The sequence below is a fragment of the Macaca thibetana genome, chromosome 15, assembly GCF_024542745.1.
Source record: "Macaca thibetana thibetana isolate TM-01 chromosome 15, ASM2454274v1, whole genome shotgun sequence".
NCBI classification, from domain to species: Eukaryota; Metazoa; Chordata; class Mammalia; order Primates; family Cercopithecidae; genus Macaca; species Macaca thibetana.
The window spans coordinates 53,506,963-53,521,516 of NC_065592.1; the positions used below are offsets into that span (position 1 = coordinate 53,506,963).

Sequence of the window (14,554 nt, forward strand, 5' to 3'; positions counted from 1 at the left end):
TCTTACTTGTGTGTAATGCTTCTATAAGCCTCAGAGTAGCTTTTGAGTCTCATTAGGTTCTTTAAGGATGCTGCTGGTAAAATAAAAACTACGTGGGTGGTGTGAAGAAAAGATGTTTCTGTTAAGGGTGCACACACAATCTCCGCAGAAGAAAAGTGGATGTTCTTCCTAGTTTTTTCACTCGATCATAACATATCCTTCTGCCTTTAGTAAATGGAGTAAAACACAGGCAAATCTGTGAACTGGGATAAGAAGCTGGTGCCTTTGGGATTCTAGGTAGAAATAATAACTGGAGAAACAAAAGGATATGGAGCCTGGACTGGGAGTGGTGGTTCATCCCTGTAATCCTAACACGTTGAGAGGCCGAGGCTGGGGGACTGCTTGAGGCAGGAGTTTAAGACCAGCCTGGGCAACACAGCAAGACCCCGTCTCTACAAAAAAATGTTTAAAGTAGCCAGATGTGGTGGTGTGCCTGTAGTCCCAGCTACTCGGGAGGCTGATGTGGGAGCATGACTTGAGCCCAGGAGATAGAGACTGTAATGAGTGATGATCAAACCACTGTACTCCAGCCTGAGTGACAGAGCAAGATTCTGGCTCTAAAACACAAAGATATGAAGCCTGAAGATTTAGTATGGTGATGCATCTTACTGTTATTAAGTACTCTGAGTCTCTACTTTTCAATCTATAAAATAGGGAAGATGATAATTCTTACTTTCCTAGGTGATACAAATTAAATATATATGAAGTTGAAAGTATAAAGCACTGACCAAGAGATAGTAACAGAATGGTTATACACAGTGAACAATTCGAAGAACCAGAATGGAACCTTACAAAAGATCACTCCAGTATTTCAATGGAGGGTACCTGGGTAACAGAAAGCCGGAAGTCAGGTTAGCATCAAGGAGGCTTCACAAAGTTAACGCGATAGAAGGCCAATCAATACAAAACACCACTGATAAATCAAGAAATAATTTTACACATGTTATCTAGAACATGTGGACCCAGGACCAGCAGCATCAAGCATCACTTGGGAACCTACTAGAAATGCAAAATTATTGAACCTACTAGAAATGCAAAATTATTGAGGCCGGGGTTCATCCTCACCTCGAAACCATTGAATCAGAAACTCTGGGGATGAGGCCCAGAAAAACCTTTTTTTTTTTTTTTTTTTTTTTTTGAGACGGAGTCTTGCTCTGTCCCCCTGGCTGGAGTGCAGTGGTGCGATCTCGGCTCACTGCAAGCTCCGCCTCCCAGGTTCCTGCCATTCTCCTGCCTCAGCCTCCCAAGTAGCTAGCTGGGACTACAGGCGCCCGCCACCGTGCCTGGCTAATTTTTTGTATTTTTAGTAGAGACGGGGTTTTACCGTGGTCTCGATCTCCTGACCTTGTGATCCGTCCACCTTGGCCTCCCAAAGTGCTGGGATTACAGGTGTGAGCCACCGTGCCCAGCCCAGAAATATCTTTTAACAAACTCTCTGAATGATTCTGATGGACACTTATGTTTGAGAACCACTGATTTAGAAAAGGGAGGTAAATATAAGAAACAGCTTAAGGAGATGAAAGTGGCTACCTATAGGAAGCAGGACTGGGAGGTGGAGGGTGGAGCAGGGGAATGTTCTTCAGATAAAAGCTTCTTATTCTATTTGATGTCGTGACTCTGCACATGAATTACTTTGAAAAATTAGAAATTATTTTTGAAAATAAATAAACTGGGACTTCTGAAATATGCCTGTGGCAAGAGCCTGGCCTGGGCCCTTAAGATGGAAACAGGAAGCCAGTGATAAAATGCAGGAGCTGAAGCTCAGCACAGTTGCTGCTGTGTAAATCCCAACTCCTAGGGGAGGCCCTGCCTTCCTGAAGGCTCATCTGCTTCCTTCTCTGTCCCTACAGAGTGCGGCAGACCTCCTCCCCCAGGGAGACAGACCAGGAGTCCAACCCAAATAAAGGAACAGTTTGGCTTGAAGTTGCTAGCCTTCCTGTCACTTTCCCACCCATTCAAAAGCAAACTCCTGCCACCTCCATCCCCACCCACCCACTCACCCACCACCACCCTTCCTGGTCTTCCTTCCTCTTTCCCCTTCCTCTCCCTCCCACCCAGCTCATGAATAAATGTGTGCTGGCTTCCACTGACCGATAGAAGCTGTTGTGAAGCGTCTCACAGGTCCAGGATGCCCTTCCCCACCCTCTCCACGACGGACCAGTTGCACGCAGAGTTCATATTCTGTTCGAGGTTCCAAATGGTTGAGTGTAACAATCTCATTTGTCACTGAGAAGAGAAAAAGTCCAGTAAACTTAAGTTGGCATTCTCTTACATTCCTTAAGCCAGGGTTGTTGTTATTGTGATGGGAGCTAATTTTAGGTTTTCAAAACTATGTCTTAGTGAAGCAGAGAGGCAATTCCATCTTCAAGGCCTCATCCTTCCTAATATGAGGAAAATTAGGCTTTTGAAATGTTTCCAGGTTACAATGTACACATTCAAGTGTGTATTTCTGTGCCACTTACACATTTCTGCCCTGGTGCTTTTGTCTTTTCATTTGTAGAATAAAACCTCACAAATCTTCTACTATATGGAATACCAGATTTGGGGAATACTCAATTAGAATAAAATAATTTAATTGCTACTATTTTCAAGTATGTTCACTGATTGCAATCAAGCTATCGAGAAAAAGATGCTCAGGAGGTTTGCTCAAAATGACCAGATAACTGATTTGTAATGGTCATACTATCACAATGGAGCATTCTGAAGTCCTTGACAATAGTACCCATAAACAAATGGTATCTGCCTCTTTTCTCCTTACCTATTTGCTTTAGTCAGCCTCTGTTTCTCAATGGATATTGCAAAGATAAATTTCTGCCTTACCATATGATAAATTCCTACTTGGTAAGAAAAACACTGGGATGTGTTTAACAGTTCTTAGAAGACCACTTTGTCAATGTCCACTTGTAGAAAAAGGTGATGCATTATTACCACCATATGACAGCAAAAGACCTAGCCACTGATGTTGGAAACAGCAATTCAGCAAATCAGCCTGACATCCCTGGAATTCTGAATTTTGATAGAATCTACAATAGTACATGAAGGACTCAGTAATAATACCATTTTATCCGGTCTACCCGGGTCAGCTAGTGTTATTCAGCCCAAAACCCTCCTCCTCTTCTCTTTTTTTTTCTGGAGTTTCCTTAATTACCTCCATATAGTAAATAGAGGGTCATTTTAAGGAAATCATAGGCATAGTAAGACAAAGGTATGGGTGGAGGAGGACATGCTGCCTACAAGCATGCTAGTGGCAGGTCTTTTCATAGGATGGTCCAATGGAAGCAGCATGGTCACTGATAATGCTGCCTTTGCTTTTTAAAATTGTGATTTTACATTATCATGCAACAAATGTAATTTGTGTTTCAAAATAAATTCAACTGTTTTCATGAACTTTTGGCATTTTGTCACATTTTGTTCAATTATTTTTTTCTTTCAGGAAGTTAGGGGAGGGGCCTGTAGCTCTCTTTGCCTGTCCTTGTCCCCACAGCCCGTTCCAGTCTGCCACAGCCCAAACTTTGCAGGTTCAAATTCCTTTAAAAATTTCTCTGTGTTAAGAGTCTGCAGGACAGGGCAAGACATGAAATGAGAAAAGGAATAAGCAACTCAATACAGCAGCAACAATCACCCCCAGGATTTAGGCAGATTAAGCCTCTCTGCCCTTCATAGCAGGCTCTGGACTTTCCTGCTACCATATTCATGGTGTAAACAAGTGTCTTTCACGATGACCAGGCAAGACAGAATAACTAAAAACAGGACTGGAGATCCAGAAAGAAATATTGATATAGATATAACTCATGGTGTGAGCTGGTTCTGTGTTCCAGAGCACACAGTGACTTCCAGAAAGTTAGAGGCCAGAGCTCAGAGGCCCCCTGCACTCTCTCTTGAATACTCTGAAATGGAATCCTCTACAACAGCCACCACCTTGGGGTAGAGGATTGAGGCAGGGAGAAGGGAATTTCTAGATTTGGAGAAAAATATTTCTCCTGGTGCCACATCCCCAGCTGGCATCTATCCTGTCCAAAGCTTACCTTGAATATGTCGCCAAGCCTCATAGTGATTAACTGGTTTGTATAGAAGCTTCTTGGATTTGATTGGTCCATCCCCAAAGTAAGGCTCAGAGCTGATGTTGATGACAGCAAAGTTATGTCCAGTGTCAATCACGTTTGGGGCATTCAGGGGCTTTGGAAGAACTAAATACAATTTCAGAAGACAAATTAGTCCTTCAGCTTTGAGGTTTGATTGTTCTTAGGTGGAGGTAAAAGATGTGTTTTACATGTCCGACAAAGTTCTCTTAAAGTTTTCTGCCCAGACTCAGGGAGATCACCTGCTCTCTAAGCTCTCTGCTTTGCTTTTGCTTCCCCAACCCATTATCCTCAAAGTGCTTCCTTAAAATAAATGTGCCCCTTTACTCAAGACCCTTCAATGGATTCTTATCACATGTAGGATAAAACCAAAAATTCATACCATGACTAGCCAGGCCTTGAGCGATTGAGCCCCTGCCCACTCTCCAGCCTCCTCTTCCCCTCACCTAGTAACCTCCAATCCCACTGACCTTTCCCTTCATCCAACTAACAAAGCATGAACCTCCTTTCCTTAGATTCTTTGTGGATGCTACTCTCCTGCAAGGAATGCTTTACCTCCCATTATTCTCCCAGTTAATTCTTAGCTCTGATGTGCATATTTCACAGGCGGCTATCATAGAACCTGAATTAAGGTATTGTATGCTTCCACAGAACCTCTACTTTTCCTTCATGGCGATTTTTAGAGTTTATTACTCTTTGTAGTATGATTATTTGATTATTTGATATTGGTCTTCTAGATCATCATTCATATTCTCTCTCTCTCTCTCTCTCTATATATATATATATCTCTTTCAGCCAAACAACACAAATTTATTATAGTTCTAGAAGTCAGAAGTCAGACATGGGTCTCGCTGTGCTAAAATTAAGGCGTTAGGAAGGTTGTGTTCCTTTCTGGAGGCTTAGAAGATAATCTGTTTCCTTGTTCTTTCTAGCTTCTGGAGACTGCCTGCATTCCCTGGCTCAAGGCTCCTTCCTACGCCTTCAAAGTCAACAACATCAGGCCTCTCTGATCCTTCTTTGACCACCACGTCTCTGACTATTGTCAGGAAATTTCTCTACTTTTAATGACTCAAGGGATTGGAGTGGGTCCACTCAGATAATCTACAACAATCTCCCTGTCTCAAAAACCACGTATTCTCTTTTTTTTTTTTTTTTTTTTTTTGAGACAGAGTCTCGCTCTGCCACCCAGGCTGGAGTGCAGTGGCCGGATCTCAGCTCACTGCAAGCTCTGCCCCCTGGGTTTAGGCCATTCTCCTGCCTCAGCCTCCTGAGTAGCTGGGACTACAGGCGCCCGCCACCTCGCCTGGCTAGTTTTTTGTATTTTTTAGTAGAGACGGGGTTTCACCGTGTTAGCCAGGATGGTCTCAATCTCCTGATCTCGTGATCCGCCCGTCTCAGCCTCCCAAAGTGCTGGGATTACAGGCTTGAGCCACCGTGCCCGGCCAAAGACCACGTTTCTCAATGGGGATAACAGCGCCCCCAAAACAATGAAAATTGGTTCTTGGAGGATGCAAAAATTTTAGATATTACGATGGGTTGAAGCCTGCCAAAGAGCCATACATAGTACATAAAGAGATATAAAGTACATATGTGATAATAAAATTTTATGGTGATGAGGGAGAGTTCTGGAATAAAATTTCTAAAAGGGCTTAGTGGGATGATAATAAAAAGGTTATGAAATATCACACCACACTCTAAATTCCATTAGGGCAAAGACCGTGTAGTTGGTTCACCAGCACCAACTAGGTGCTGAATTATTGTTTGTCAACTGAATTTCCAGTGAGCTCTGTAGTTCCCTTGGCCCAGCCTTCTTAGAAATGCATGACTGGTTTTGTTTTGCCTCCCCAAGAGTGTGATTATACAATGCAGAACCTTTCGGATTTCAGAGGACATTGCAACGTTCAGTAATTTTTCTTTTTCTTTCTGTCTCAATGCTTTGACTCACCTTCCTTAGAAATGAGCTTCAAGTCTTTGCTCAAATATCTTCTGAGGAAGCCTTGACTACCCTATTTAAAATTACAGTCACCACTCCAGCCCTGCCCCAGCATTCTCTACCCCCATTTCTGCTTTGTCTCCAAGACGGTCAGCATTTTAGTGAACTGTACATTTTACTTACTTATTTGCTCACTGTTTATCTCCCTGTGGGAATGTAAGCTCCACGATGAGTTTTTTTTCCCCTTGTATTATTCACTGCTCTATTCCCAGTGCCTAGAACAGGGGCTGAAACATAATAGGCCTAAAGTAAATTCTGTTGACTAAGTGACGACTTAGGAAGTTGTCCAAGGTCAGGATAATAAAGCCAGTAAGAAGCAGTATCCCCTAACTGGAGGCAGAACGTGCCAGCATTAAGTTAGATAAGTCTGAGTACGCATTTCACTTAGGCTGGAAAGGAGGGCAGTGCTGTGAGTACATTGGTTCAAGTAATGCTTTCCTTGTATGATAACATAAGGCCACCCCTTTCTTTAAACCAGCAGATGCACATTTTATTACAGCCATTAATGCCAGTCTGTAGTACTTTTACAAGGGCTTAAAAATCGCTACAAAGGCTTCCTCTTAGTAATATATCATTTTATATTTTGCCTTTTAATCATTTTTACTGAGATGGAACATACATATTGTAAAGTGCAAATATCTTAAGTGTATTTATCTCAAGGGACTTTACCTATGTGTACACCCATGTAACCACCACGCAGATTAAGATAGAGAATATTCCCAGCCCTCCAGAAGGCACCTGTGTGCCCTTTTCCAGTCAATATCCTCTACCCAGAGGTAGCTACTATTCTGACTTCTGTGACTGAAGATTAGTATTGCCTGTTCTTTAGCTTTATATAAATGGAATCATAAAGCATGTACTTTCTTTCACTGGTAATCAGGTTGGAAAGATTCATCCATACTGTTGCAGAAATTAATTCTTTTTTATTACTCTTTAATATTCTTCTGCATGATTTTATGGGCTAAATTGTTTTCCCCCCAAATCACAGGTTAAAGTTTTAACCCCTGGTACCTCAGGATGTAACCGTATCTGGAGATAAGGCCTTTAAAGAAGTAATTGGTTTAAAATAAGTTTATTAGGGTGTGCCATAAACCAATATGACTGGTGTCCTTATAAGAAGATTAAATTAGGACACAGGTAGAAAGGGAAGACCCTGTCCCTGTGTCCTAATTTAATCTCCTTGTGAAGATATAGGGAGACAATGGCCATCTACAAGCCAAGGAGAGAAGCCGCAGAAGAAATCAACTCTGTTGATGCCTTGATCTTGGACCTTTAGCCTCCAGAATTATGAGAAAATTCCTGTTGCTTAAGCCACCCAGCCTGTAGTACTTTGTTACAGCAGCCCTAGCAAACTAATACATACGAATACACTACAATTTGTGATTAGTGTATCCTTTCTAATGTTGATGGACATTTGAGTTAATTTCAGTTTGGGGCTACTATGAATACAACTGCTCTGAACATTCTTGAAGATGTCTTTTTTGAACATAATACAGCCATTCTTTTGAGCATATACCTAGGAGTGGAATTGCTGGTTCATAGGGTAAGTAAATGTTTAGGTTTAGTACATGTTGCTAGTTTTCCAAAGTAATTGTACCAATCTGTACACTGGTGTTAAAGCCTAGTATCTGTTTTTTTAAATACTATAATAAAAGATGCTGATTAAATTGATTACATTCCCTAATGGCTATTTACATTTTATGGCTGCCAGTCAATGTGACAGCAAAGAGACAGCAGTGACTTAGGACTGGAGACGCTTCTACACATTGATGTTGTGTGCTGTGTCTTTCACTACAAACTAAAAACTAGACCCAGTGACTCTTCTGTGTATTCACCACATGGTTTGTTTTGGATGTATGTCCATGGGTGGCAAACATTCCCAGAAGTTTAAAAGTAGGGTAATTTTTCTTGTCTGCATATCATTTCCTTTCTTCCAAGAACATGCAAGATGCAAGAAATGATTTTGATCATGTGAATGTTCTACCAAATAAAACAGATTTGGGCTTTTTCCTATAACCAAAAGTACTAATAAGAAGAAGGATTCTGAGATGGTTCATATGGATTCTCAGGGCACAGAATCCAAATCTATGAGGGTTGCATTTATGCTACTGTTGTTACTGGCCTTTAAAACATAGATTATGTTCTGAGTATTTACAGCATTTCATTTATGGAAGTTACCTCTGGGATCTCCCAAGTGATTACTAGTGAAGTAATGAAAGGGGGCCAAATATAAATCAACTTTGGTCACCTCACAGTCTCTCCCTCTGTTACACAAGAGACTCAGAAAGCAAAATGGGCCAGAAGAGACAGTGCTGGGTTTGGAGTCAGGAGATCCAGGTTTAATACTAAGACGTGTGCTTACAATCTCTGCTACTGTATAAATTGACCCTTTGTATCTGTGGGTTCACATCTGTGGATCAGCCAACCGTGGATCAAAAATATTCAGAAAAAAAATTGTGTCTGAACATGTAGACTTTTTCTTGTCATTATTCTCTAAACAATACAGGATAGCAACTATTTACAGAGCATTTACAATGTATAAGAAATTACAAGTAATCTTAGCCTAGTGCCTTTCCTAGAATATATGCCAGAGAGCTGTGAGGTATTCTTGTCTAAACAGGTGCATAAGTAACTTGCGGATTTAAAATTCCTTGCTGTAGCTACGTACACCAGCCAAGTTAACGTGGACTTACCTCCATTTTAGTTCTTCCACTCTAGCCACAAATCTACATACAAACACTCACATTAATTTGAATTTTGAAATACTAATTTATAGCAGGAAAAATGCCCACAGCCCTGAATGTGAAAAGATATTCATGTTAATTATATAGCATAGGCTGGGCTTCTTATTAAGTGAGTAATCCTCAAAATAGGGATTCTCCAAACAATTCTCTACAATAATGAAAAGGAAGTCACAACGACAATGCTAACCTTCTTGTGAAATATAATCACTACCAGATAATGTTGTGCCAGACACAATTCCAAGTATTTTATGTGTTTAACAAGGCTTCACAATAACCCTAAGAGGTACCTAAATTATGCTTCATTTACAAATAGAGAGAGACTCAAAAAGGTAAATTTATTTGGTCAAGGCCACCCACAAGATTATGAGCTGTTTGAGACAACATCAAACCCGGGGCTGTGGGACTCCACAGTGCATACTCTTAATCTCTTCACTCTGGTTTCATGCATATAATGTTTTAAAGGCTTAGTATCCTGGAAATTACCTCCAAGGTATTTTAGTGGTCGCATACCTTTCCGTCTAGAAGCAGCATCTTTTCCCAGCAATACAAAAACATAGTGCCTCAAGGATACAATCCCTTTTTCTGGAAAATGAACTTACCTTTAACAGAAATGTTGAAGGGCTTTTCCACCATCCCAGCCACTGTGTTCGCACTGCAGACCCAAACTCCTGAGTCAGGGGGGAGGATCCGGTGGATGGTGAATATGGCTACTGAGAAATGATCCGTATGGTTAAAGTCTTTTGGCTGGAAAGGTCAAATACAAAAAAATAAAAACTTCTAGGGAGGCATAAACACAAAGGTACATAACACTGACCCCATCTCATTGTTTAATAAGAAGTTTCCTAGGAGAGATCAAGAAGCTAAATGTAATGCTAATATAATCATTGGCTTATTTCCAAAGCTATTGTAGTAGCCCTGAAAGTTTATTTTGGATTGATGCCCTGTCAGATCCTGCTGTTGTATTTGTGTGTTTGGGAGTGTGGGGTAAACACTTACAAGCAAGACGCCTGAAACATGATTTCTTTTATACTCCTTGTAAGATTTGTTCCTTTCCTATCTAATACAGAAATGGCTGTGTGGGAGGATAAAGTGACTTCCTAAGTGTTTGAGAGGCTATTAAGTGTGGAGTACTGGAAAAATCCAGGGTTCATGAAGACAGATGGACCTCTGCCATTTTTTTTTTTTTTACGAGATAACACAGTCTTGTTCTGTGGCTCAGGCTGGAGTGCAGTTGAGTGATCATAGCTCACTGCAGCCTCAAACTCCTGGCCTTAAGTGATCCCCCCACCTCACCCAAGTAGCTGGGACTACAGGTAAATGCCATGTCCAGCTAATTATTTTTTATTTTTTAAGAGATGGGGTCTTGCTATGTTGCCCAGGCTGGTCTCAAATTCCTGGCCTAAAGTGCTCCTCCCACCTCAGGCTCCCAAAACACTGGGATTACAGGCATGAGTCACCATATCTGGCTTCTTTGCCATTTTTGACCAACTCCTTAGTTACTTAACTTCACCCAGCCAGTTCCCACTTCTGAGAAAAAAAAAAAGAGAGAGACTCGGCAATGTTAAGTAATAAGTTACATATAGTTATGGTCAACTTTACTACATAGTAGCCATTACTTTCATTAACTCATGAAAAAGCCAACAAGATTTTGGAAGCCATCAATTGGCTTCTTCTACCTGATGGGTTGTTTGAGTGGAATCAGGGACATTTGAAACGTGGACCCTGGTAATGATACATTCTACATATTCTTCCCTCAGAAGGTCACTCATACTGCCTCTGGTCAAGCTGATTTGGGTCATCTTTGATAGAAAAATAGGATAATAGGTATTTCTAAATTTTTAAATAAAAAAAAATACATCAATATCCTAAAGATCACTTTCAACATAAGAGAAATTTGGGGGGACTCCCGTCTCTGCTGCATTTGGTATAGTTGGGAGAGAGACGGAAAGCATGTTCGAAAAGTAACTCGATCCTTTTAAACAAAAAAGAACTGCTGTGATATTACCTAACCATTGGTGAGCATCAGCAATGAGGGCAAAGGGAAGAGGTGGGGAGAAACCCAAGGAATGCATTCAGACCTAAGGGATCCTGTGGATTGTAGTTTCAGAACTGGGGAACTCTCCTCTTCTATGCTCCCCTAATTGCTGCTCCAAAGAGCATAATAGGAGTACATCAGTCATCAAAACTCCATGTCCTGGTTGCACCTGGTAGCAAGTAAATCTGCTGATTCATGGGCTGCAACACCACCTTACTCTTCTGGATATGAGTAGTTAGAGATATGGGGACACTGTGAGAGCAAAGCTTTCCACAGACTGACACGTACTTCTCCCCGTACCAGCTGGACAATTCTGCAGAATGTGTGCCATCCTTGGCACTCAGCTCTGTCAGTTCCACGGGGGGCATATTCCCAAACTTGCACTGCAGTACTGGCCAACAGAGGAAATCAGTGAGGCTACAGATGAGGCTGCAGTGAGTCAGTTCTGCCTCTCCAGGAATAGGGCATTTTATCAAAGCCAACAACATACTAGCCTAGGAGGATAAAAGCACTGAATGGCATCTGTCGTTTAGCAGGGTGATTACTACACTGAAAGCATCTCATGGTTTAAGGAGGGCAGATTAAGAATGGCTCTTACATGGAGCACTGTCCCATCCGGCTTCACCAGGGTCATTTCTTCATTAGTAGGTAGCGGCCAGCCAGAAGCTTTGCAAATGGGATTAAATTTACCACTGTTTACTTCTATATGATCTGGCAAATCCACTATCTTTGGGGTCATCCTTGGTATGCCTGAAGGAAGAAAACAGCACTGTGAAATCTAATATTTAACAGAGCCAGCAGCAGTAGTAATAATAAAAATAGCTACTTTAGTAAGTCATGCACTGGGCAAGAATTTTGCAAATATTTTATTGTTTTATCATCACATAAGACACCTGTGATGTGGATGCTATTGTGATCTCCCATTTTATGGATGAGGAGACAGAGGCTCACAGCCCAGATTCAGACTCTCTTTATAAATCCAGAGTCCACACTCTTCACCACAAGGCTATGCTCCTTTCATGAAGAAGGGAGGAACAGTCTCAATATTAAAATGATTATCATGGCCATATCTCCCCTAGACTTTGCTGTTCAGTCCCCCTCTTTCATTTTACTGAATGATTACAAAAATACAACAAAAAAACTAGTTCTTCTTCCACTCATCAGTTAACCCCATGGTATTGCTGATCAACAGCATTGTCCTCAGTGTAGGTATGTGAGAGGGTCTCATTCATTGGGAAGTCTGCAAATAGCAGATAAATAAGAGGAAAAGGTAAATAAAGTTGCTCACCAAAGAAGTACATCAAAGAAGTGGAATCTAACTTCCCCAAATCAGTATCTCCTCAACAGCCAAATCGAAAATGTTGCTGCCAATATTGAAAGAAGGAAAAATGTCTGTGGTGTCAATAAAGGTAATGGTGTCAGGATTTCTTGCCTAATATCTACATAGTAAAGAATGAATAACCCTGAAATACACCAATTTTATTCTGAACCATAGGGTCTTAGGGAACTGTGGACTATTTGTAATTGAATGTGAGACATGTTTGAAAATTGTCCAATACTCAGTAAGCAATGTAGGCGATAGAGGTGCCCTCAGAGCAGCAGTAACTACAGACTGTTCCTTATCTGTGGTGGGAAGAGGTGGGGTCAATAATGATATTTTATACTGATATCCTGCTTCTCAGGCCTATAATGAAACGGGTAAAGGTGTGGAGGAGAAGGGAAAGAGGTCAATACATACAAGGTTATTGCTTGATATATCTGTAAACTTGGAAAGATTATGGAAAATGTGCCAAATTTTTCAGCCTAAGTAGCTATTTGAATAGGAATTGAAAAACATGTTTTGACACTTTTAAAGCATTTCTTTCCTTCATCATCCCCTTGTCTTTTCCAAAGTTGGGTGGAGGTGAAGGTGGATGTGCTGGGCTAACGTGGAATCTGGGAAGGGAGCTACTCTCTGAAAGCCCTAGTGACACCCTGGTTAACTTGTCTTAGATTCTCTCATCAGAATGCACTCCTTTTGCAGCATCAGCAGAAGGGAACAGACAGGAAGGAACAAAGTACAAAATTCAAATCCTTAAACTTGTTAGTTGCCCACGTTCAGTACAATCCCCTAGTAGCCCCATGGCATTTCCTTCCCTTTCTAACCACTCCCTGATTCCTGCCCTGTAGTAAAGTCCAGGCTTGGCAAAAAAAAGAAAAAATATAAAGTTTAAGGACTTTGAGAAAACACTTGCTGGCATCCCACCCCCAACTCCCAATATTTGTTCTGATTTCCAAAAGTAACAGAAAAAAAGACCGTAGCTGTATTATTATGAGTGTAGATTTCACTGGATATATGTTTATTTCAAAAGCATTTATATTTACATGATTGAAAAAGCAATATATATTTATTATTTAAGTTTGAAGATACATATGTCTGCTTCTTTTAATTTTAAAAAGTATATTCTAGGGCAGTGGATAGCAAACATTTTCTGTAAAGACAGCAAATATAGTCAGCTTTGCAAGCCATGTTTTCTGCCCTTGTAGTACAAAAGCGGCCACAGACAACATACTATAAATGAACAGATGTGGCTGTGATCCAAAATTTTTTTCTTTATAATAACAGATGGTGAGAAATAAAAAGGAATGAAGTACTGATATATGCTACAACATAGATAAACCTCAAAAAAGGTGTGGCAAATGAAGCTAGTCACAAATGACGACATACTATACGATCTTGTTTATGGCATATAAAATGTCAAGAACAGGCCATCTACAGAGATGGAAGATACAGCTGACCCTTGAATAATACAGGTTTGAACTGCACGGATCCACTGACATATGGATTTTTTTCAATAAATATATTGGAAAATTTTTTGGAGATTTAGGATAATTTGAAAAAACAAACTATGTAGCCTAGAAATATCAAAAAATTAAGAAAAAGGTATGTCATAAAGGCATAAAATATATAGAGATACTAGTCTGTGTGCTAATTGACTATGTTATCGGTAAGGCTTCTCGTCAACAGTAGGCTATTAGTAGTTAAGTCTTTGGGGAGTCAAAAGTTCTATGTAGATTTGCTACTGTGAGGAGGGTCAGTACCCCTAGCCCCCATGTTGTTTAAGGTCAACTGCAAATTAACGGTTGTCAAAAACTAGAAGGACTGGAGAATGGAAGTTTCTGCTAATGGGTACAAGGTTTCTTTTGGTATGATGAATGTGTTGTAAAATTAGATTATTGCAATGATTGCACAGCTCTGTAAATATGCTAAAAACCATTGAATTGTACATTTTTAAAATGTGAATATTATAATATAAAAATTGTATCTCTATAAAGTTGTTTGGAAAAAGACAGTGGGCTGGATTTAATCTGTGGGTTAAAGTTTGCTGGCTCCTGCTGGAGAGTAATTTCCGAACTAGAATTACATAAAATTTCATTTTGAGCATAATCTTTTCTATTTGTTTTATTCTTTCTATTGCTTTAAAAATATCCCCTGTCTAAATCCATCCCAAATTGCTCTTTCTCTGTTACGCATATCCAGGGAAAAGGCTGGTCCTAAAGAAGGGAGCAGAAGAGGTAGAGCTCTCAGCTGGCCAGTCATCACTTAAGCTGCTACACAGAGCACATGGTTTATGCCTAGTGCAAAGAGAAATAAAGCCTACTATTAGGGTCAGTAAAGAAGAAT

General features: G+C 40.5%; 1 protein-coding gene across 2 annotated transcripts in view; it reads right to left on the minus strand.

Moving 5' to 3' along the window:
* The window catches only part of TEK (TEK receptor tyrosine kinase), a 122,245-nt gene that overhangs the window by 33,207 nt on the left and 74,484 nt on the right, over positions 1–14,554 (minus strand). For both annotated transcript variants that reach the window (XM_050761979.1, XM_050761978.1), the window contains exons 8-11: positions 11,489–11,640; positions 9,455–9,599; positions 4,065–4,226; positions 2,131–2,265 (exon numbers count right to left, since the gene is read on the minus strand). In XM_050761979.1, the coding sequence (XP_050617936.1) occupies positions 2,131–2,265; positions 4,065–4,226; positions 9,455–9,599; positions 11,489–11,640 (594 nt within the window). The remainder of the gene's footprint in view (positions 1–2,130; positions 2,266–4,064; positions 4,227–9,454; positions 9,600–11,488; positions 11,641–14,554) is intronic.